The 21,469-nt window shown below is 32.3% G+C and overlaps 2 protein-coding genes across 2 annotated transcripts in view; one reads left to right on the top strand and one right to left on the bottom strand.

The window, feature by feature from the left end:
- The first annotated feature begins 3,858 nt into the window (after positions 1-3,858).
- The window catches only part of LOC108908153, a 146,607-nt gene continuing 128,996 nt past the window's right edge, over positions 3,859-21,469 (top strand). Inside the window, exon 1 of the mRNA XM_018712087.2 lies at positions 3,859-4,915. The gene's annotated coding sequence lies outside the window, so the exon portion shown is untranslated. The remainder of the gene's footprint in view (positions 4,916-21,469) is intronic.
- Positions 5,595-20,047, bottom strand: LOC108908150. Its single transcript, XM_018712084.1, has 3 exons — positions 19,881-20,047; positions 19,647-19,814; positions 5,595-10,151 (listed from the first exon to the last, which is right to left on the bottom strand). Exons 1-3 carry the CDS (start codon positions 19,995-19,997, stop codon positions 5,793-5,795), a joined length of 4,644 nt encoding a protein of 1,547 aa, XP_018567600.1. The 5' UTR covers positions 19,998-20,047; the 3' UTR covers positions 5,595-5,792.

Here is a 21,469-nt window from a genome sequence, read left to right as displayed (position 1 = left end):
TATATGGCTGCTCAATAAAGTGCAGTCAGTTTTATACTCATTTTAAATTCACTTAGTTATAAATTGCTTATAATTATTTGATGAGATAACAAATTCCAAGGAATAACTGCAATGCTCAGAATTACGAAACTCGAGATTTTTCGAGAATGCCATGAATAAACAAATTTATATGTGTAATGTAATGTGTGTATATATAAGTTCTTTTAATTTATGTATGAATGGGAAATATATTAATTTTCTGTTGGGGGTATGTCTTTATGTTCTTTACAGATTGCATGTCTGAATTTTGATAATTATAAGGAAAAAATGAAAGTAAGTGGTATAGAATGATATGTGAATTCAGTAGAGTATACATATTTAATTTTGCAAAAAGAAACAATTTAAATAAAAAATTTCCTTGTAAAAATAGGTATTTGGAAGAAAAATACTTGAGGTACAATAATTATAGGAAATAAAGAATTTACATATACCCAAAATTCAAATATCAATATTATAAAAATTCCACCAAGGAAATTTTAGCTATAAATGTAAGAAAACGATTTAACATAATTTCGATTGTATCTAGAATATGATTTGTATGTCGAAAAGGTAACGAAAATATACAGCCGAAGCTTTATCTAGAATTATAACATCTGATGAACTAAAAAATGTTAATGAAGTGAGTTATAATTAGGACGCACTCAAACAAAATGTACACCCAAAAACACAGACAATACAGCTTATCGCCACAGACTACGTGTTAAATGCTGGAAATCGGTAACCCGAAAAGGATGCAGGCTTTTGTTAGACGGCATCCATCAATAAAATTTAGCGTGGCAACTCTTCTACTTGGTATTGTGTTTATGAAGATTGTTGAAACCGTATAAAAACTAAAAGTCGGCATCTCTGTATTGTGCAAGTCGGTATCTCTTTATTGTGCCCGCCCACTAAACATTTTTCAGTTTCTGAGATGTTTCAGAAAAGTTTCCATTTTTCTCGAAACGTTTCATAAAAAATCCATGCAACGTTCTGGTAACGTTCTAGAAACCCAAGATGTCCTCAAAATACGTTTTCAATTAAACGTTTAAAAAAATTGGTTTCAGTAACATTCTTTTTATGTTCCATTTATGCCCTCGATATTTTTGTTTTACGTTTCAGTATATTTTCAGAAATGTTTGAGTAATTTACTTATTTTTTTTCTTACCATATAGTTCTCATAATGCTCTCAACTTTAGATCATTTTCATTTCAAAAGCGTTTTTGAAATAGTATAAACAGTGTGAGTAGGTATTTTTTTAAATATCCCTAATACTCTTTTGTGATATTTTTATTTGTATTGTGAATGACTTAATTCGAACTAAAAAAAGTTACATTGTATTAAAAAAATTAAATATGCTCTTCTAGTTTGGGGATGCGGCAACTTTTACCAAGAATTTATTTCTTTTTGACAAGCCACTGAAGAAAAGGTTTCTAATATGGATTACGAATTTTGCCATTCATCGTACAAATAAAAATGTCACAAAACAATATCGGAAGCATTTTAAAAAAGCTACACATTTTATATTGTTCAAATAAGCTTCTGAAATGGAAATTTTCTAATGTTGAGACCATCATGAATATGGTAACAATGACGAACTGATAATTAGAAAAAGTTAGTTATGATTATGAATCTTGAAGGTACATGAAAAACAAATAACATTACTGAAAAATAATATAAAGTTACAATCTCTTCTACGCATGGTCAATATTACATCTATCCTTTTAATAATAATAAATTATATACAGCAGAAATAAGGATACAAAATGATATCTTGACAAAGTGAATATCTGTAGGTATACCTAAACTCTTTTATTTAAGCATGCCTATACACATAAACAAATATAAACATTTGTACAAAATATAAAATAAATGATGTCTATTTCACTTGATTCATCCATATTTCAAATAGTTCTCACTGAGTAAGTAGTTGCTCTTCAAATGATATCGAAACGTATGGTTGTTGTTCCATTTTCTTAGTTCTTGTCTTTAGGTAGATGTGACGCAAAATTGGAAATCTCTACACATATAGTTTTAAACATTCTGCATCAATATTTTTTATGCGCCTTACAATAACCACGACTGCACACACTACAAATTATCACATAAAATAGCGTCAAAGTAAAGATGAAGAACAACGAAACCAAGCAAACAGGCAAACCGCAAACCTAACCTAATACGAATTGAAACGACACATGGGAAACAAATAAACTCGGGTTGTTACGCGCAGTCTACGCAAGTCACGAACATACATTTTTTCTATACTTGTGTTTTAAATATGCTACAATTTTTTTTTCTGATTATGTCTTTGTATAACAAAGGCAAATGAATTAACGCTTGAGAGGCATTGGGGATTGAGAGCAAAATTTAACTAACGCCGAATGTTTCATAAGATAAGCAAAAATAGCAAAGGGTTGTTCGTCTGTTATGTTTCCGAGATCGAAAGGGAATGTTTCGAGTAATGTTTCAAACTCTCTTCAATTGGAACGTTTCGGCTATGTTTCACTAAATAAGTTTCCAAGTGCTACATTTCTGTAATGAAACAGAAACGTTTCTAGTTAATGTTTCAAATGTTTAGTAAAACATCTCATTTGCAAGGTTTCATTTACGTTTCGTGTTTAGTGGGCGGGCACACAGTGGAGTACCCGAGCGGCACGGCGCGTAAGTCAAAATGTATATTGTTAATAGGTAAAATAATACGCATTGCAATGTAATTACACCAAATAACTCCTCAGTATTTTGTCAAGGGATGTTTAAAGGTTACTTTTAAATTTTAGTAACATCAAAAATTTGATTTTTTGTTATTGTTTTTGAGTTTTGAAAATTACCGTTTTTGCATTTTTTCGTACTTTAAATTGTATATAACTCGGAAAACGTTGTTTTAGGAGCATAATGCATATGAACTATTTTGTTTAGAATACCCCAAAATCCCTAAAAAAACTTTGTCCGTAGCAAAACAAGTAATTTTTGCAATTTGTTTAAAAAATTAGTTTAAACAAATTGTGACCAGGTCACCGGCCGGTAACATTTTGATCCTCATTCAGGGACATCTCACGGAGGTGATTATGCAAAAAAAAAAACGAATCCACTACTTTTTTCATACAAAGCCGCCAATTTCGCCTTGTCTATTAGCCTGTGTCAAACTTTTTAAATTGGATGAGTATATTATAAATAGTAGTAGATTCTACACAAATCTGTATGGAACATCACATTACGTCTAGAGTATCAGAATACGAATCACCAACTTCGACATTAAACTTTCTTCCTTACAAATATATATTCTTCTCTATCTATGCTTTCTTATTCAGTGAAGCAATTTCCGACGAATACCACAATGATCAAGTTCTGTAAGCAACTTTCTAATAGAAAGTTTATCAAAAGCCTTGCTAAAACCAATAATAAGATATTAACTGACTGAAGTGATCAATCATCGAGATAATGAAGAAGGTTGGTGGTAGTAGATTTGCCTGGAAGAAAACCATGTTGATATACAGAAGTAACCTTGTTATCAAGCAAACATTTTTGGAAGTCATTGACAATGATTCTTTCCATAATTTTACGCTCAGTTGCATTAAGGGTAATTTGTCGTTAGTTCTCATTTGTAAACTTATTACCCTTTTTAAATATTAGTATAACAGATGCTACTTTCCAAGCATTGGGAAGTGGACTTTCCAATCACTTCTGGATAATTATAAAAAGTGGCAAAGCCAAGGAAAATGAACATTTCTTCAAGACATGTATGTAAGCCACCAGTGGCGGCTCTTGACTTCCATACCAGGGAGAGCGGAAAAGTTTAGGTACAAAGTATTGAAAAAAAAAAAAAATCAAATATAATTGGGCAGTTTTATTTTAAATACTATTGAAATATAAGGAAAATGTACTCAACATTATTTTTTATAGTTAAAGTCCGTTCTGCTTTTGTCCAAAATACTTTTTAATTACTTATCTTTATAGTTCAGTATTTCTCGCACCATTAATTTTTGCAAGTGCAAGTGTTGGCCATCAATTAAACCTATATAATCGGTTCTAAAAAATGATATAGGTTAAACACTTCATTATCGAAATGTAACTACTTTCATTTTTGCAAGTCGTTAATGAGGTGAGGCGACATTTTATTGATATGAAATAAAAGAGCATTTTTTTTGTTAAATATCTGCAGATTCTAAATACCACAAATTTTTGTTTTATTTTAAATAGTACTGTTTCATTTATATATGAATACCCGTGAATTTTTTTTGAATTTAACTAAAACTATGCCTGATGTCCAGGAATCATGCGGAAAATTAGAAAACACTATTTATGTTCGGAGATAATTTTTTGAAAAGGTATATATGGCCAAAATCTGTCATGTTTCCCTGAACAAACTCCCCTACTTTTTTATGGAGCCATATGAAGTGTCTGGTTTATGAGACCCCTGACAAGTCTGAAGACCTGTTAACACTTATTTTGGCTGCAATACAAGAAATCCATAAAATATTTCACATTTTCAATAGAGCATGTCAAAATATGATGCATTTCAGGTGGTGATCTTCATATCCAGCAATTGTAACCACTTCTACATCCAACTCAAAAACAGTAAGTGTTGTGGTTTCACTATAACATTGTTACTATATTTACATTAATTTTAAAATATATAAAATAAATTAATATTTTCATTACTTAGTTGCAACATGGTTGTTTATTTTTAATGCATTCAAATAATCAATTACGTATTTTTGTGTCGGAAATGTTTTTCGTTATCAGTTTATCAGTCAGTTTATTCGATAGGCAGTAAGACTTGACATAAAGATGAGTGTGTGCGTATTCTGACCAATTTCCTACTCCACATGCATTTTAAAGAAGCCGCTATCAAATTCAAGATACCCAGGGCCCTTCAAGAAGAGAATAAGTTATAACAGTGGTAAGCCATTTCCAACCATCGTTTTTTTTTCTATGAACTTTACACATTCATACAGTCCACTACTTTTAAATAACCAGTGAGTGTCCGGATAGGAGTTTTTTATTAAAAGTTAGTTAATTTTTATTTTCCAACATACCCTATTTTGTAATACGTATTCATTAACACCCTATAAATTTACAAAACAAAATTAAAAAGATTTGATTACAAATGTTAATAAACATTTTACAGAAAATAAGGTTGGGATTTAACATGCCGGATTTTTATATACAGGGTTGGAAAGTACCGATGGTCCATCTGCCGTTACGTGAGAGCGATAAAGTAAGTCGTAGAAATCCGTGCGATAGAGAAAGATGGCTATAATGAAGGCGTGTAATAGTCACCGCCCATTTGGCCCTTCCACAAATAAGAAGAGGATCTTATTTGGGGAAGGGCGAAACGGGCACTGACTATGAGACGCCTTCATTATAGCCATCCTTCTCTATCACATGGATTTCTATGTCTTACTTTATCGCTCTCATGTAACGGCAGATGGACCATTGGTACTTTCCAAACCTGTGCACATATTTTTAGAACTATGTCTAGATTTCAACTTTCTTCTTGAAAAAGTTAAAATATCTTAAAAACAATTTTTAATCCTTCAAAATTTATGTTCTAAAAAAATTTCTTATAGTAAGTAAATATTAATTGTACGTAAATCCTTACAAATTATTAAATATGGAGTAATCCTGTGCCCAACTTTGAAAATTTGTTCTTTATATAGCACTTTTTAGGTCTCCTTTTCGGTCTACATGTAGCACTGAATCACTCATTTTGTTTAAAAAACAAGCACTATTCTAGTTTTAAAGTCACATTTGCACTCATACTTTTCAAACAAGAATTAAAAATACCTCTTTTCTAAAGTTTCTTTCACAATACTGTGTGCAAAATTTTGCAAATCAACGCTGGACGAACTTGGACTCGATGTTTCACTTACAATATTAGTTTTGCCCTTGGTTATGTTAGACCATCGAGACTTGATGATACTTTGAATGTCCTGAGTATTTTTGTCGCCCTCTTTTTCATTTTTAGAATCGTCGACGGAGATCTCGCCTATATTGTTTTCTGCATAAGATGACAGAGTCAAATCTGAGACTTTAGTTGATTCAATACATGAATTAGTTGTGCCACTGTCACTAGTATTTGAAGAAGTTGACTGCTCTGTAACATTCCGCCAAGAAGTTGTTTCCAATCCCTCCGTATTATTTTCATGCATTTCTATGATATTCTTAGCAACCTCATTAGTATAACTGACTGAAGATACTTCTTGTGTATGTTTTTCTTTTAAATGATTTTCAGGGTTTTCCTTTCTTGTATCATCTGCCTTAAGCCGATTTAATTTGAATAAAAGGTTTGATATCCCGTTCTTCCAGGTCTTCATTACTCTCTTTTCATCAATATTATTAGCATTCAAAGTACAATTACTATCATCAGGAATACCATCTATACATTTTTCAGAAGACTTTGAAGTTTTGCCATCCTTTTGTTGTTCGTCTAATTTTTTTTGTCCTGTTATGTTACTGTCTTCATCATTCACCCCAGTATTAGATTCTTCTATAATCAAAGAGTTTGATCTTGTATCATCTTCCTTAAGATGATTTAATTTGAATAAAATTTTTGATATCCCACCCTTCCGGATCTTCAATACTCTTTTTTGATCAATATTATTAGCATCCAGAGTATCATTACTATCATCAGGAATACCATCTACGTCTTTGTCTATTAGGTATGAATCATTATCTAAGATATCTTTGTCAGAAAGCTTAGAATTGTTGCTATCCTTCCCTTCTTTCTCTGTATGACGTGAAACCATTTGCTCTTTTCTGCTATTTTCATCACTTTCAGAAATGCCTTCTACATCTTTAGATGTTAAGCAGGCAGCATTCCCTATACCTTCTTCACAAGGCTTAGAATGTTTGTCATTGTTCTCTTCTTTATTTAGATTGTGTGGAGCACTTTTGACTTTTATTTTATCATCTTCGGAAAGACCTTCTACTTTAGCTATTAGGCAGGCATCTTTCTCTATAACTTCTTCAGAAAGTTTAGACTTTTTGTCACCCTTCTTTTCTTTATCTAATATGTTATGTGGTGCATTCTCTTTTATTTTATTATTATTTGCAGAAATACTTTGTATGTCTTTAGTTATTAGGTATGCATTACCTATATATTTTTCAGAAGGCTTTGAATTTTTGCCATCCTTTTGTTGTTGATCTAAATTTTTCTGTTTTATTATGTTACTGTCTTCGTCATACACCCCAGTATTAATTTTTTCTGTAATCAAAGAGTTTGGTTCATTTAGAAGAGGCTCTTCCCTTATTAACAATTCATGGTCAAGATTTTGGTCACTTAATATATTATCCTTGAAGATTCTTTCTTTCCAACTGTTAATAGGTATTTCTTCAAATAAATTAAATTCCTTGTTGATCCAATCGTTGTCACTGCCATCTTTTATATCTATTGAATTTAATGAATTAATTAGTTGCTTCACCTCGGCAGCAATCTGTCCCATTTCATCAGTCATCGTTTTGTTTTCTTGCACCTTCTTTTGAAGTGTGCGCGGTTTTGATTTTAGACTTATTGATTTTTCTTCTGTATCCACAATATTCTTCATTATCTTGATATTATGGGATTTAGCTTTAATTTTTGCTTTCCTTTTTTTGTTTCCTATAAATTTAGAATCTTTACATTTTCTGGAACGTGTTGATTTTTTTGACACTTTCCCTAGAACATTTATTGTTTTTATTAATGGAGATTTCTGTATTTGTAATTCAAGTTTAGGCGGTTCATCCGCAATATTTCGTAGTGAACCTTTTCCACACTCTGTTTCTTTTTCAAGTTGAGGCATACAATCTGAAACCGTCAGGAAAACATTTTTTGATTCAATGGGGGATGTTTCTTGCAGAATATTTTCTAATTTTTCATTTTCATTACTTGTAGTTGCTAGTTTAAATATTTCGTCAACAATATTGTAATCTTTTCTTCTTAAAATTGTGTCAATTTTTGGAATAACAACTGTTAGTTCTTGCATATTTGGCACACTATCAGCTTTGTCCAAGTTTGTTATACAATTAATACCACATATTGCTCTATTTTTCCTTTGCCTCTTTCTCTTATTTACAGAAGCAACTGATTTCACTTTGTTGATATGACCATGGGAAACCTCTTTATTAAGTGATTTTTCACAACTTTTCTTCACTGGTCCCTTATTTTTAACCATACTTTCTGATTGATTTAATAGAAGATTTTGTTTATTGTTCAGCAAATTACCTACTTCACGTTCTGGTTCTTCATCATTGTATTTCATATGTTTCACATTGAACTGTTTACTAATCTCTTTTACTTTAAATAAAGTATCAAATAAATTTGTTTTCCACTTTTGTGGTGGTTGAGAATTCTTACTTATTTCAGTAATATTATCAAACATTTTATTGTTATTAACTTTGGTTATTACCTTCATTTGTAAGTTATTCTGTTTCTGTTTCAGGATCTTTCTGTTCCAATAAAAATTTTCAGGAACTGGGCACCTCTTCACAGTAATATAAAAATCTTTCAAGTTTAATTGTTTATATTGAAGATCCTCTAAAATGCAATTATCATTTAATTTGACAGTTCGAATTTCATCATTTGTACTGTTTCCTGATTGTTTATCACTAAGTTTAGTTGAAGTAACATTTTGCTGTGAGGCTGGTACTGTTGTTTCATTCTCATTTTTCATTCGGTTAGTAAAATCGATTTCAATATTCGTATTTGGTACATGAATTGATTTAATTCGTTGTACTTTTAATAATGTTTCTAAAATATCTACATTCCAGTGCGTCATTTTTGTAAGTTTATTAGCAATATGACTGGTTTCTAAAATCACACCCGGTTTAAATTCTACAGGTATATCACACCTTAGAATGGATATATATAAATCTTTTAGATTTAGTGATTGATATTGATCTTTTATGCTTTTTGGCATATTTTCTTTACTCGAAAGACGGTCACCACTAAAACTATGATTCATTAAATCAGATCCTATCTTTCTTCTAGAATTGTCTAATGTTTGTAGTACAGTTTCATTATCACTGTTCATCATATCCACATATTCATTACTTTCAATAGAATCAGTTCCAAGGTTGAAAAAGCTCTCAGCACTTACATAAGCAAATGCGTTTCCATCATTGCTCTCTGGCGTAATTTTGTTTTTTAAAACATTTGTTTTTTTTATTATTTTTTCATTTGCTATTTTATTCTCCCTCAATTTGACTGATGTTGATGATACACATTCCTTAATTTGTTTAATTTTTGTAATTTTATCATTGCTTGTGTTTAATACTTGGTCAGTATTTGAGTTCTGTATGTTTTGTTTGATAGCCTGATTGTTTTCATGAAATTCTCTTGGTACTGAACATCTCTCCAAGGAAATATAGAACTCCTTGAGGTTTAGCCATTTGAACTGATTTATATATTCCCTGTTTTCTTTACTTACAAAAAGGTTTTTATCAGCTATTTTAACAGTTATTATTTCTTCTCTGGTTTTAGGTTCAGTAAAATCATCATCACCACTATCGTTATTAATATTTTCAATATCTATATATTCACATTTTTCATTGTCCTCACAATCATTACTACTAGACTGGTTAATGAAATCAGTATCATTTGTTTTATGGACCATTTCTAACGTAGAGTTGTTCTTAGCACATGTGTCTTGTTGTTTCACAAAATTTAAATTTGGAAAGTTCTTAACATCAAATAAAAGGTTCTTTCTAAGATTATCCTTTTTAAACAGTTTGCTGAGTGAGGGGTATCTGTTTATCATTTTTTTGGAAAAAGTGTCAGTTTTATGGAATATGGTTTTCCCCTTCTGTCGGTTCTTTGTGAAAAGATTTTTACGTTTCTTTTTCAGACGTTTAAATCTTAACACCTTCTCTACTGATTTATGCTTGGTTTTGTAGTGACAATTGAGAAGTCGTTTTGTTGTGAATATTTCACTACAGTAATTACATACTTCAACATTAACTGTTTCGTTTACTTGAATTAACGATCCATCTTCATTTTTTGTGTCTTTTAAGCTTTCATACCCCATCAATTCCCTTATAGCAGTGGTGGGAACCTTATAATAGTATTTTATCAGTTCAAGCCTTCTCCTCTTTGCAACTGGACTGAGCTCGGATTCGTCAGAAGTATATTCCCTTAATCGCTTATTTTCCTCAATGATCTAAAAGTATATATAAATTAATACAAAAATAAAACTCTCTTTCACATTAATAGATTTTTTAATCTCATATTTTAAAAAAAGTTCTGTTTACTTATATGAGCCTTGACAACTATATCTGCAGATACCCATAATTTTCTGACAGAAACAAGGTTATAATTATAAGCAATGATAACGGATCAATAAACTTTAAGTTTAAGGCCCGGTACTTTGAGTCTCGGTTAAAGATTGGTTAACTGATCAGGCGATTAGACTTTACATATACTGATTTATTTTATAAAGTATAATCATAGTCTAATCGCCTGATTAGTTAATCAAACCTTAACCGAGACTCAAAGTACTGGGCCTAAGTGTAGCAATCACACACTGGGAAGACCACAAAATGAAAAATAAACATTATTTTGCTGGCAACCAAAAGTTCGGACATGTTCATAATTTCTCATATGAACACGTTGAAGGGCGATGGCAATTTAAAAAAAAATGGAATTTTAAACAGTACAGTTTTACAATATGTGAGTTGTAGTTTTATATCATTCCTGGCACAAAAAACAAACAAAACAAATATTTTTACCATTTTTTTTACTTCTTTTTGTGACGCAGATCAGCGTTCCGTTCAAGTTGACAGGATTCGTTTACACAAATTCAACACATCGCTGATAGGCGACCGACACTGTGCAGCGTAGTGACATAATATAAATAAAATGTTTAGATTTTCTGCAGATGCTGATCTGCGTCCAATTAAATGTTGGTATTTTTGTATAAAAAAATTAAACAAGTATTTCAGATAATAACCATTTTATTTTAAACAATTTAGATAATATTATGATACTATTTTAGTTTTGGTTAGAATGCCACTCTTCGAAACAGTCAGGACATAAGGCTGGCTTTTCTGGACACCCACTACACCTGTAGCTGGTCTCTTTACGAATCAATTTTTTGGGACACATTTTGCATTTTAGAAAAACCGATTTCTTTTTAGACTTGGCTCCAGGAGTGCCGGGACTTTTCTCAGGCCAGTGATCCAAGTTTTTCTATTCGTAGCAGTCGATTCCAGACATATGGTTATTGTACGTACTGACTTCTTCAGGTTTAATTTTTTCTTTCCCAAATCTGTTTTTTACAGTTATCAGGCGTGGGTGGTTACGTGTGGTTATAACAAGTACATCTCGTTTGTCTTTCCATTTGGAAATGTAAATTTGATTTTGTCAAACCCAAACCCCCGTTTATTTTTTTTTTAAATAAGCTCTGGGATTCCCTGTTCCGTTTGATCCGAGTGTTCCATTTGTGTGTCTTTAAGCGTAGTAGTTTGTTAGATAGTTCAAAACTATTATAATAGTTGTCCATATATAATTCATGTCCCTTTAAGAGGTAGGGTCTCATCAAGTGTAATACTAAAGCCCCAACTTTATTATTGTTTAAGTCATCATTGGTTGTCACGCCACTATACATTTCCATATTCAGGAGGTAGCAATCAGAGGTAGTAAGCTCAACAATTTTTATGCCATACCGAGATTTTTTGCTTTTGATGTAAACCCTAAAGCCAAATCTACCTCGAAAATGTAATAAGCTTTCATCAAGTGAAAGTTCCTTATTTGGACCACATTGCGTAATAATCATATCTATTATAGGTTGTACTTTATCTTTACTTTTTGTTTGGGGAGGAGAGCAGTATAAAACCCTAAGTAACTGTTTAAAGCGCCTTCCTGATATTACGTAACCAAATTTTGGGTGAAAGTAAAGTACATGTTTGTGTGAAAAATAGCGACGCATATTTTACATAGATATTTGACCTTGTAGCAGACATAGGCCTAGAAACTGTTTCATCTCATCAACTGTAACAGAACAAAAAGTTGCATTTCTAGATCTCCTTGTTTTTGGTTTGGAACCAGCTACCAAAGTTGCATCATAGTTATTTGTACATTTAGCAACATAGTCCAATATGTTAGGGGTAAAAAAAAGTTCAAACACGTCCAGTGGATTTGAATTAAGATCAATGTTTACTTTGATGCCATTGGTACATGCATCAAAATGGAAATCGGAAATGGGAGTTGTAGTTACCCATTCCTCTTCTGTTTCTTTCATAAGTGGCTCAGATTCTGGTAAATTTTTGGTTTCTGGTTCAGGACGATTGTTTAGTAAATAGTTTGTTTTTTTCTGTTCTGTTGAGTGTTGATCCTCTGCTGTTGATGAAGTTGACTCGAGAGACTCATCCTCTGGCACATAATCTTTATCAGACCCATATTCACTGGCAACGTCTTCATATGGGCCATTCTCCTCATCTTTATCAGTGGAAACCTCATCAAAAAGCCGAGTTAGTCTTTCCACATCCTTTTCATAGGGATCCATCTAAAATAAGAATATATGATTTCTATATCTGCCTATTTCTTTTTTTTTGGGTTAGTAAATCTTGGTTTAAAAATTATGGGGACAACTACTGACAAATATAATACAAAATAAAATAGAACATAATAAAAAACGGAGTTTTACATACCTTTTTTTACGAGAAAACAGAGGAGAAATTATAAAAAAGTAAGCACGTATTACAACAGAACGTGTCACTACTTCCACACTAAAATATGACACTAATTTGCCTTTATCTTATTCATTTGTGACACTGGATTTAATGCTATAAGTAATTTATATGTAAGTCCCGACGCTGCATGGCATACTGTCACAAAGATGGAAATTTTTGGCGCCGTACAGCGTTGTGCCACTAATAAATAAATATGACATGATGCCGTACAGCGTTATCGCTCTTCAACATATTAACATATGACATGTCCCACATCGTTTCTACAATACCAATGTCTGGAAATGAGAAAGCGGATGAACTTGCTAGGAAGGGATCCGAAACAGAGTTCATTTGCCCGGAGCCCTTCTGTGGCACATCTCCCAGTGTGGTCAGGCGGGCTCTGGGCAAATGGACCGTGACAGAACACAGGAAATACTGGACTTCAAGGCCAGGACATAGCCATTCTAAGGAGCTAATGGAGTATCCTTCGAAGGGAATAGCGAATGAGCTACTGAGCTTGAATAGAATCCGGCTCAGGAGAGTGACAGGACTCATAACGGGACACTGTCACTTTACATAAACTAAAGCTTGTAGACAGTCCGGTCTGCCGAGGATGTGAATCGGCGGATGAAACTTCTCTGCATATCCTGGGCGAGTGCCCGGGATTTGCACGTAGCAGAATGGCGCTCCTTGGGAGACCCTATTTGGAACCCAAGGAACTGAGAGAAGTGTCAGCAAGGAAGCTTTTGGACTTTGTAAAAAGGACAAATCTACTTGCTGAATAGGACTAGTAGTGGGACGCACAATAGGCCTAATTAGGCCGCAGTGCTATGGGACTTTTAAAGGACCAACCACTAGATGAAGAAGAAGAATGTCTGGATTACTTTATGGTTGGTCCAAAACTGGTACATTATTGAATTGAAGCATTTTGCACCCACTGCTGGAAGTGAACCTGAAATTCACCGACTGAGTAACGGCTTCAGAATGTATATGATGAAACGGCTTGAAAACTTTACAGTTAATTGATGGAACCATTAAAATACTGATGAAGCACCTTCTGCCTGATTTTGAAAAAATATATCCAGATGAAAAAACATTTTCCAACAGAATGATAGATCTTACCGCACACCACACAGTGAGTTCGACTAGAACTTAACTCAAAAACAGTAACACAGTAAAACCTCTGTTAGTGACTACCTGTGTCAAGCGACCACTTCTACATAACGACCGATTTTGGATTGTCTGAATTTACAAATGGAAATCACCTTGTTTTTGGACCCACAATAAAGACCTTCCTCTTAAACGACTGCGGGCATCAATCTATTGAATTTCCCATCATACAACAATGCTAAAACCCCTCCCGTTAAAAGGAAATAAACCTTATAAAAGTAGGTAGAACATTATTTAACTGTAGTGGGGTTTAATTTATTTTTTAAACCAAGGGGTTCTGGTTTTAATTTTATTTCTATATATTTATTTTGAAGTTTTAGGTGTTAATGTAAATATAATCACATACATTTTGAGCATGGCCAGAAAAAGGGAGCATGTTTTTATTAAAGAAAAAATTTATATTACCAACAAAAGTGAAAAAAAAGGTTTAAGTAGTAGGAAATTAGCTTAAAATTTGTTGAGGTAGATATGAGAGGTAAGCAAGACATAAGTGACAATAAAATTATCACCATTTGAATAAATAAGTTAAAAATTTCTATCAATGGCAATGCTGATCAAAAAAGAAAATTTTATAAAACCGATGGGCACGCCATGGACCATCATCTTTAGTTGGTTTTATAAGGCTTGAAATAACCACTTACCAATATTGGGGGCCAATAATTCAAGCAAAAACCCTTGAACTTGCTCAAAGCCTATGTGACTTTAAAATGGGTGGCTAGAAATACCTTCAGAATAATATGTGGTGAATCGGCTGATGTTAATGCTCAAGACGTGAATGCTTGGAAGAAAATATATTAATTGTTTTAAAAGACTACGCCCCAAATGATGTGTTAAATGCAGATGAGAACGACTTTTACTACCATGTGTTGCCAAAAATAAATGACCACTATCCGGAAGAAGAACCGCAAAATTACAAATTACAATTTTGTTCTGTGCAAATAAGAAAGGTGAGGAGCTGCTTATTATAGGAAAAAGCAAAAACCCTCAATGTTTTAAGGGGTGCAGAACGGTAAGTTGCCTCTCCAATGGGTCACTAACAAAAAAAGTGCGGATATAATGATGACATGGCTTCACAAGTTTGATGTCAAGATAGAGAAGCAAAACAGAAAAGTGGTATTGTTTTTGGATAATGCAACATCTCATTTGAAAATTACACTAAACAATGTTAAACTTATTTTTCTTCCACCGAATACAACCTCACACTGTCAACCCTTGGACCAAGGTATAATTCAAAATTTTAAAATAATAATCTTAATTGTACATATTCATACTTAAGTATATGTATACAGGGTGTAAGAAATTTGACTGCCATTACTTCAGCATGAGATAGAGTAATCATAAATGAACAAAAAAGTTGTATATTACAGGGGCGTAAGATTAACAGTTTTCAAAATACAGCGTGTATTAATATTGCGGACTTTCATCACAAAGTGACAACAGTGCTTAACCTGCTCATGCACACCACGTGTACATGCGGCAGGCTTGTCCTGCGGAAAAAATGGAAACAACTATTATTGTGAAACATTTAGTAAATTTCAAGGCAATTGTTTTCCAGTTTTTAAATTAATAAAATAAAATGTATCGATTTTGTAGTACGAAGATAGTGTTGTGCTTAAATTTTAGCTCGAATTTTAATAATTATGAATCTCTTAAAACAGGAACTTAACCTTTAATCATATTATAGATTTGAAAAGTATGTAAGTAAAATACCCAAAGATTCACGTCGTCCAAATAATCATACGTATTAAAAATAATTAAGGTAGGTACTTACTAAAAATCAAAATTCAGTAATTTTTGAAACGCACAAGTACAAAATAACCTATAACATATGCTCAAAATGTCCACCACCACTTTCGATGCACGCACGACACCTTTGCATCCAATTTTCGTGCACTTGCTGGAAAACCCCTCAAAAAAAGGAAATAGTGGTGCGCAAAAAACACTCAGACATGGTTGAATCCAGATACCAACTGAATTGCGTATTGCTGGACACCTCAGTACCTCGTGTTAATAAACCGCCACGCCGTTGTCACATTGCTCGATATGAACTTTAACAAATTTTAAATTTATTACGCTAATTATTATTTTTTATAATTAAGCATAAAGAAGTTCAAAAAACTGATTAACATTGTATGCTATGCACGCAGTTATGTCAATATTCCTTACTTAATCGAACTTTTGTACATCAAGTTGGAGATTTGTTCTCGGAAATAGTCGAGTTTAGGACCGGTGGCGATAAACATTGTATTTTATGGTATTCTATGCACGCAGTTATGTAAATATTCCTTAATTAATCGAACTTTTGTACATCAAGGTGATTTTGAGAATTTTTTTTCTTGGAGATGGTTGAGTTTAGGACCCTTGTCATATAAGGTTTTTCTATTTATTTTAATGTATTCTATCGTCTGTTAAAATTAAAAACAAATAAACCAACGTACATCAATAATAATAATTTTGATTCTTTTAAACGACCTCTCTTTACCAACTATCACCAACTTTTAATTCCCCTAGGATGATCAGTACTAGAAGGTTCTACTTCATAACAATTTTAGACTGACCATCAAGTAGTCCCTGTCTTAAATTACAGAAATGATTTACAATACAAAGAGGATATAAAAGAAGGATATAAAGGAGAATCCACAAAAAAGTCATACTAACCATACACTAAGCTGCAAAAACTTTGAAACAAATTGTTGAGAGACAAATGTCAGAAATTTATGGGAAGCATGTATCAAGGATTTAATGACTATGTTTAAGGCTCGATTTAAGGCAAAAGACAATGTTACATCATAATAGGGTCAACTAACTACTATCCCATTCAAATATTTAATTTTTAGTAAAATATTGTTTACTTTTGAATTAGTAGCTTTCCAAGCGTATAATTGCTAGATAATTATAGTTCTGTGTAAAAATTTTACAGTTTAATTTATCTAAGAACCATTAAAATATTTAGAATCTGTTTTTTTGAGTTATGAATAAATAGTTGATAGATCAATTAAAAAATAAGTCCACTTTTTAAAAAATGGCCCCAATACAAAAAAGTTTTTAGTTCATTGCACTTTTATTTAGTTTTGAATTTAGGAAAGTCATTCAACTTTGAAATGAATAAAGCCTATCACTTTTGTATTTTATAGTATTACAATTAAATCTACTTTATATTCCAAAATTTAAATATAACACATTAACTATTAGTTGAGAGTATAAGCAGATAAAAATGCAGAAAAAAAAGAAATAAGCATTATTTCAAATATGGTTTGAGAGTAATCACTTGTTTTATATTGCTTGTGAATGAATGTTAAATTCTTCTACAAAAACTAAAAACGACTACAAAATTGAAAAAAATAAAATTATGTACATGCATTCTAAAAAAATATTTTAGATACTTTTTAATAATGTTGCATATTAAGAAGTCATATAATAGATTTCGATATTATGAATACTATTACTGCTTCATCAAATTCATTCATTCATTAAATGTACCTATGCAGAAAATACTGTTGCTATGACCGCCTGCTGTTTTTGTAATTTAGATTTATTGCACTAATACAATTCTATCTTGATTCACAACAAATCTCAAGTAGTTCTCGATTTCAGAACCTGAACAAAGCTATCAATATGTAGATGCAACAACTTCTACTGCTCTCTGTTCACAACAAACATTAGAGTCATGTTTTTTTTACAAGTTGCTATAAGTGATAGATGGCAGAATTTCTCTCCAAAAGACTAGGAAAGCACGAAGAGTTATATTTTAAACATAGTCATATCACAATGAAACCTAAATTCTGAATTTAAAACTGTCGGATAAGAGTTTTACATTTTTAAAATTTTTTTCTTTAACTTAATGACCTGTTCGAAAGAACCGGATCTCAATTATTGTGAATGTCATGAACTAAATCGCAGAGAACTGTGAATCGGATCATCGGCTATCATATCTGTATATTGTCTCTTGGCACTAAATATTTCTTAATAGAATCACAGCCGTAATCAGTGAGTCGTTCATTTTGTAAAACTGTATCTTTCATTACTTTATAGACTTCTAAAGGTTCATAAATTTTAATTACTAATTACTTCCAGCTACTTCATATGAAATAGGACATGATAGTTTTTTTTTAATTCAAACTCCAAAAATCACCCATTTTGGCAAACTCGTAATTCGTTAAAAATTTTGTGCTACGTTATTGTATATCATTAGAACGTGTTGCTGAGAAAGTTCCAAGATGAGTTCAGCTTTGGTTTTGGAAATATGAGTGATACATGTCACAATACTTGTGATCTCATGTATTGAGCATATCACTTTAAACCCACTGTTTTTTAGATCATCAAGGTCAAGGTGGTTACTTAGGTTTTCGGAGTCGTTGATTACGAATCTAACAATCTAGTACCACAGGGGGATAATAGGTGACGCATTTGCCTGCAAGAGAGTTGTACTTGAAATAATATAAAGGTTTATGCAATTGGCCGTCCGAGCACTTTTCACTTGGAGTTCCAGCGAGCACCTCTATACCCAGATTACTCTTTCTCCAATAATAGTATAATTAGATTTAGGTATTTTTGCTTACAAGCTTTGATTTAATTAAACTGTTTTTTCTTCTATTCAACCTATATGGTCAATCTTTTTAGATTATTTCCACTCTGCAATTATTTCAGAAAAATGCCTTCTATAATTTGTGTCGGTTATAAAATAAAAAAAATATCAAAAAATGAAAAGTTTTTTAGTGCCAACATTCTGACTTTATCGAATATTAATAATTTACGAATGAAGTATAACCCAAAAAGATGAAGACTTGATAGCATTGCACTGATTTTTAAAATTTTGACCATTAGCTTCGGACCACCATTTTGAATTTTGCAAATCTGACCTCGGATTCGTAATCAACGACCCCGAAAACCCCTGTATACCCAATTTGGTTCAATTTAAAAAATTTTGTCCGCCATATTGGATCCGCCATCTTGAATTTTGTAATTTTGGCTTCAGATTCATAATCAGCAAACCCAAAAACCTAAGTGACCACCTTGACCTTGATGATGGGCCATCTAAAAAACAGTGAAACTTAAAGGTTTAAAGTGATATGCTTGATACATAAGATCATGAGTATTATGACATGTATCACTCATATCTCCAAAACCAAAGCTGAACTCATGTTGGAACTTTCTCAGTAACACGTTCTAATGATATACAATAACTTAGCACAAAATTTTTAACCAATTACGAGTTTGCCAAAATGCCAAGCCAATTTAGTGAACCAGTTCATAGAGATAATTCAGATTCAATGAATTGGATCTTGAAATTGAACCGTTTTGCTTAGATCTACTGGGCACCCTATATTTTAATTTCTTAGTTCGCAAATTTCATTTGAAATTTTTTCATTACGTAAGTTTTCTTCACAAGTCTAGAAATCATCTACTAAGGAACAGTATGGGTCCCGTTCTTATTTATAGAAATATGACTACTTTTTTAACATAATTTTTACAGTTTTCACCAGTCGCCACTGTTCATAGCATGCATGGATACACACAACTACAGTTCGTACAATATTTGTTGAGATGGAATTCCCAGAAAAGAATAAGCCAATAAAGTTCTGTTACTAGAACTACTAATGTAACAATTTACCACAGCAGGAATGTTCCTCGAAATTTTCCATCAATGTCTTTCTACCTCAGGTATTGATTGCAGTTAATTCTAAGAAAGTGGCGCAGGGTCTTCTAGGAATTTTATCTCAATAAATATCGAACGGACTGTAGATTCACAAATTTTGGGAATTTTACTTAATCTCAATAATGTTATACAAACGCTCTGAGACGAGCAATTTTCTTACTTTTAAATGCATTTTGTCCATCCATTTATCATATTCATTTTGGTTATCCAATTTTCCCTCTAAGATCAACTGATTCCTACGATATAATGTTCTATAAGAACCAACATACTGTACAACATTTTCGCACCGGTCACATATAAATTTTGAATAAGGATCATTTACGTCTACCTAAAAATAATCGTGTATTAAAAAAAATTCATATTCGTTTTATAAAAGTGGGGTTAAGTCACTCACTTCTACGCCAAAAATCCAGTAGAGACATTCGGGTAACGTTAATTCCTCACATTTAAACTCCGAATTAATTATGTCGTGTAATGTTTTACTGTTTTTTAAACATAGTCTACACTGCATTATTAAAAAAAACGAAATATATATAAATCACAGATGTAGATGTCGGAAAGATCAGAATCGCAATACTGTATTCCAAGCAAAAACAAAGCCCAAATACCAGCATTACTGGTTGCCTATAATAAGAAGTGCGAAATATTTTAGAGGGTGGTTGCCGAAGTTATTTTGTGAAAAAAAGTTCATATAAACGTAAGTTGAAATATGCTCCGATTTCGAGATACAGAGTGTTTAAATTTTAATTCTTTATTTATTTTTATCAATTTTAAAGATATTGACTTGAAATTTGAAAAACGCTTTGGAGGGATAAATGTGCATTTTTTGGGGTGATTTGGATATTTCTTCTTGCACCAGTGGCGTACGTGCAATAATGCCGCAACCTTTTTTAATAAAAGAAATGGTACGCAACTTTTTCCCGTTTTGATATTTTCTTAGAAATCCACCATCAATTCTGAATGAAATGGGTTTCTTTAATTTTTTTTCGTAGGATACACCGTTTTTGAGGAAAAAATAAAACATATTTTATTGAGGTTTTGTTAATCTTTTATTTAAAGGTGCAAGTAGAAATCTTTGTGTCAACCCAAAAAATGCACATTTACCTTTCCTTCCAAAGCGTTTTTGAAATCTCGAGTCAATATCTTTAAAACTCTTCGGATAATTAATAAAAATAAATAAAAAATTAATATTTAAACACATTTAGAAAACGAAGCATATTTCGACCTACGTTTATATGAACTTTTTTCCATAAAATAATTTCGGCAACCACCCCCTTACATATTTCACTTATTTACAAACACCCTGTATATTACATGGAACCTACTTTCTAGATTTTTATATCGAGTCCACAGTCTATGAGAAGATTCTTCACTCAGGAATAAAGCTATTAGTACCTACTTATTAATAAGTCAATTCTTATTTTATACCTAAGCTACTGATTTTTTATTTTTTGTTACCAAATTTTAAAATAGTGTCTAGAGATAGCGAATCCACTTTGCTTCGGGGGTCCTCGTATGCGAATTTGAACTGATAAGTTAGGTTAGAGTAGGTTAGGTTTTCTCAGAAATCTGGTGGGAATGAGAATGAGTTTCGCAGCCATTTTGAAGTATAAATAAATGTCAGTAGTGTTGGCATTCTCGTGCAAGCGGTCGAACTGAGCGGACGTGTTTATTGTGAAGTGAAGTGCATTGCAACGAGCAAGATCTACCTGCCTTTATTAAGGCTACCTGGAAAGAATCCCTTTCTTTCCTCTTAACCACCGACCTAATCCCCGGCTTAAGCATAGAGGCCGTCGGCATCTTTGTTACAGGTATCTGTGCCGGGGTTATGCCCAGGTAAGTTTTTACTTTATTTATCAGTTATTTGCATTATTTTTGAATACATTTCTTTAAAATTGCGACCCCCGACAAACAATATACCAGACAGACTAATACACCAAAAGACACGTACGCCCCCGTAAGGGGGCATCCCCACACGACTAA

The sequence above is a fragment of the Anoplophora glabripennis genome, unplaced genomic scaffold, assembly GCF_000390285.2.
Source record: "Anoplophora glabripennis isolate ALB-LARVAE unplaced genomic scaffold, Agla_2.0 scaffold429, whole genome shotgun sequence".
NCBI lineage: Eukaryota > Metazoa > Arthropoda > Insecta > Coleoptera > Cerambycidae > Anoplophora > Anoplophora glabripennis.
Note: the sequence above shows the minus strand (reverse complement) of the source record. Positions and strands in the feature narration are given on the sequence as shown.

What these genes read in the sequence shown, in the direction of transcription:
- LOC108908150 (XM_018712084.1), bottom strand. Translation starts at nt 19,997, where the DNA reads ATGCAGTGTAGACTATGTTTAAAAAACAGTAAAACATTACACGACATA. An exon ending in ACTGGATTTTTGGCGTAGAA is followed by an intron (nt 19,815 to 19,880) that starts GTGAGTGACTTA and finishes GATTATTTTTAG; the next exon opens with GTAGACGTAAATGATCCTTA. An exon ending in TGGACAAAATGCATTTAAAA is followed by an intron (nt 10,152 to 19,646) that starts GTAAGAAAATTG and finishes ATATACTTTTAG; the next exon opens with ATCATTGAGGAAAATAAGCG.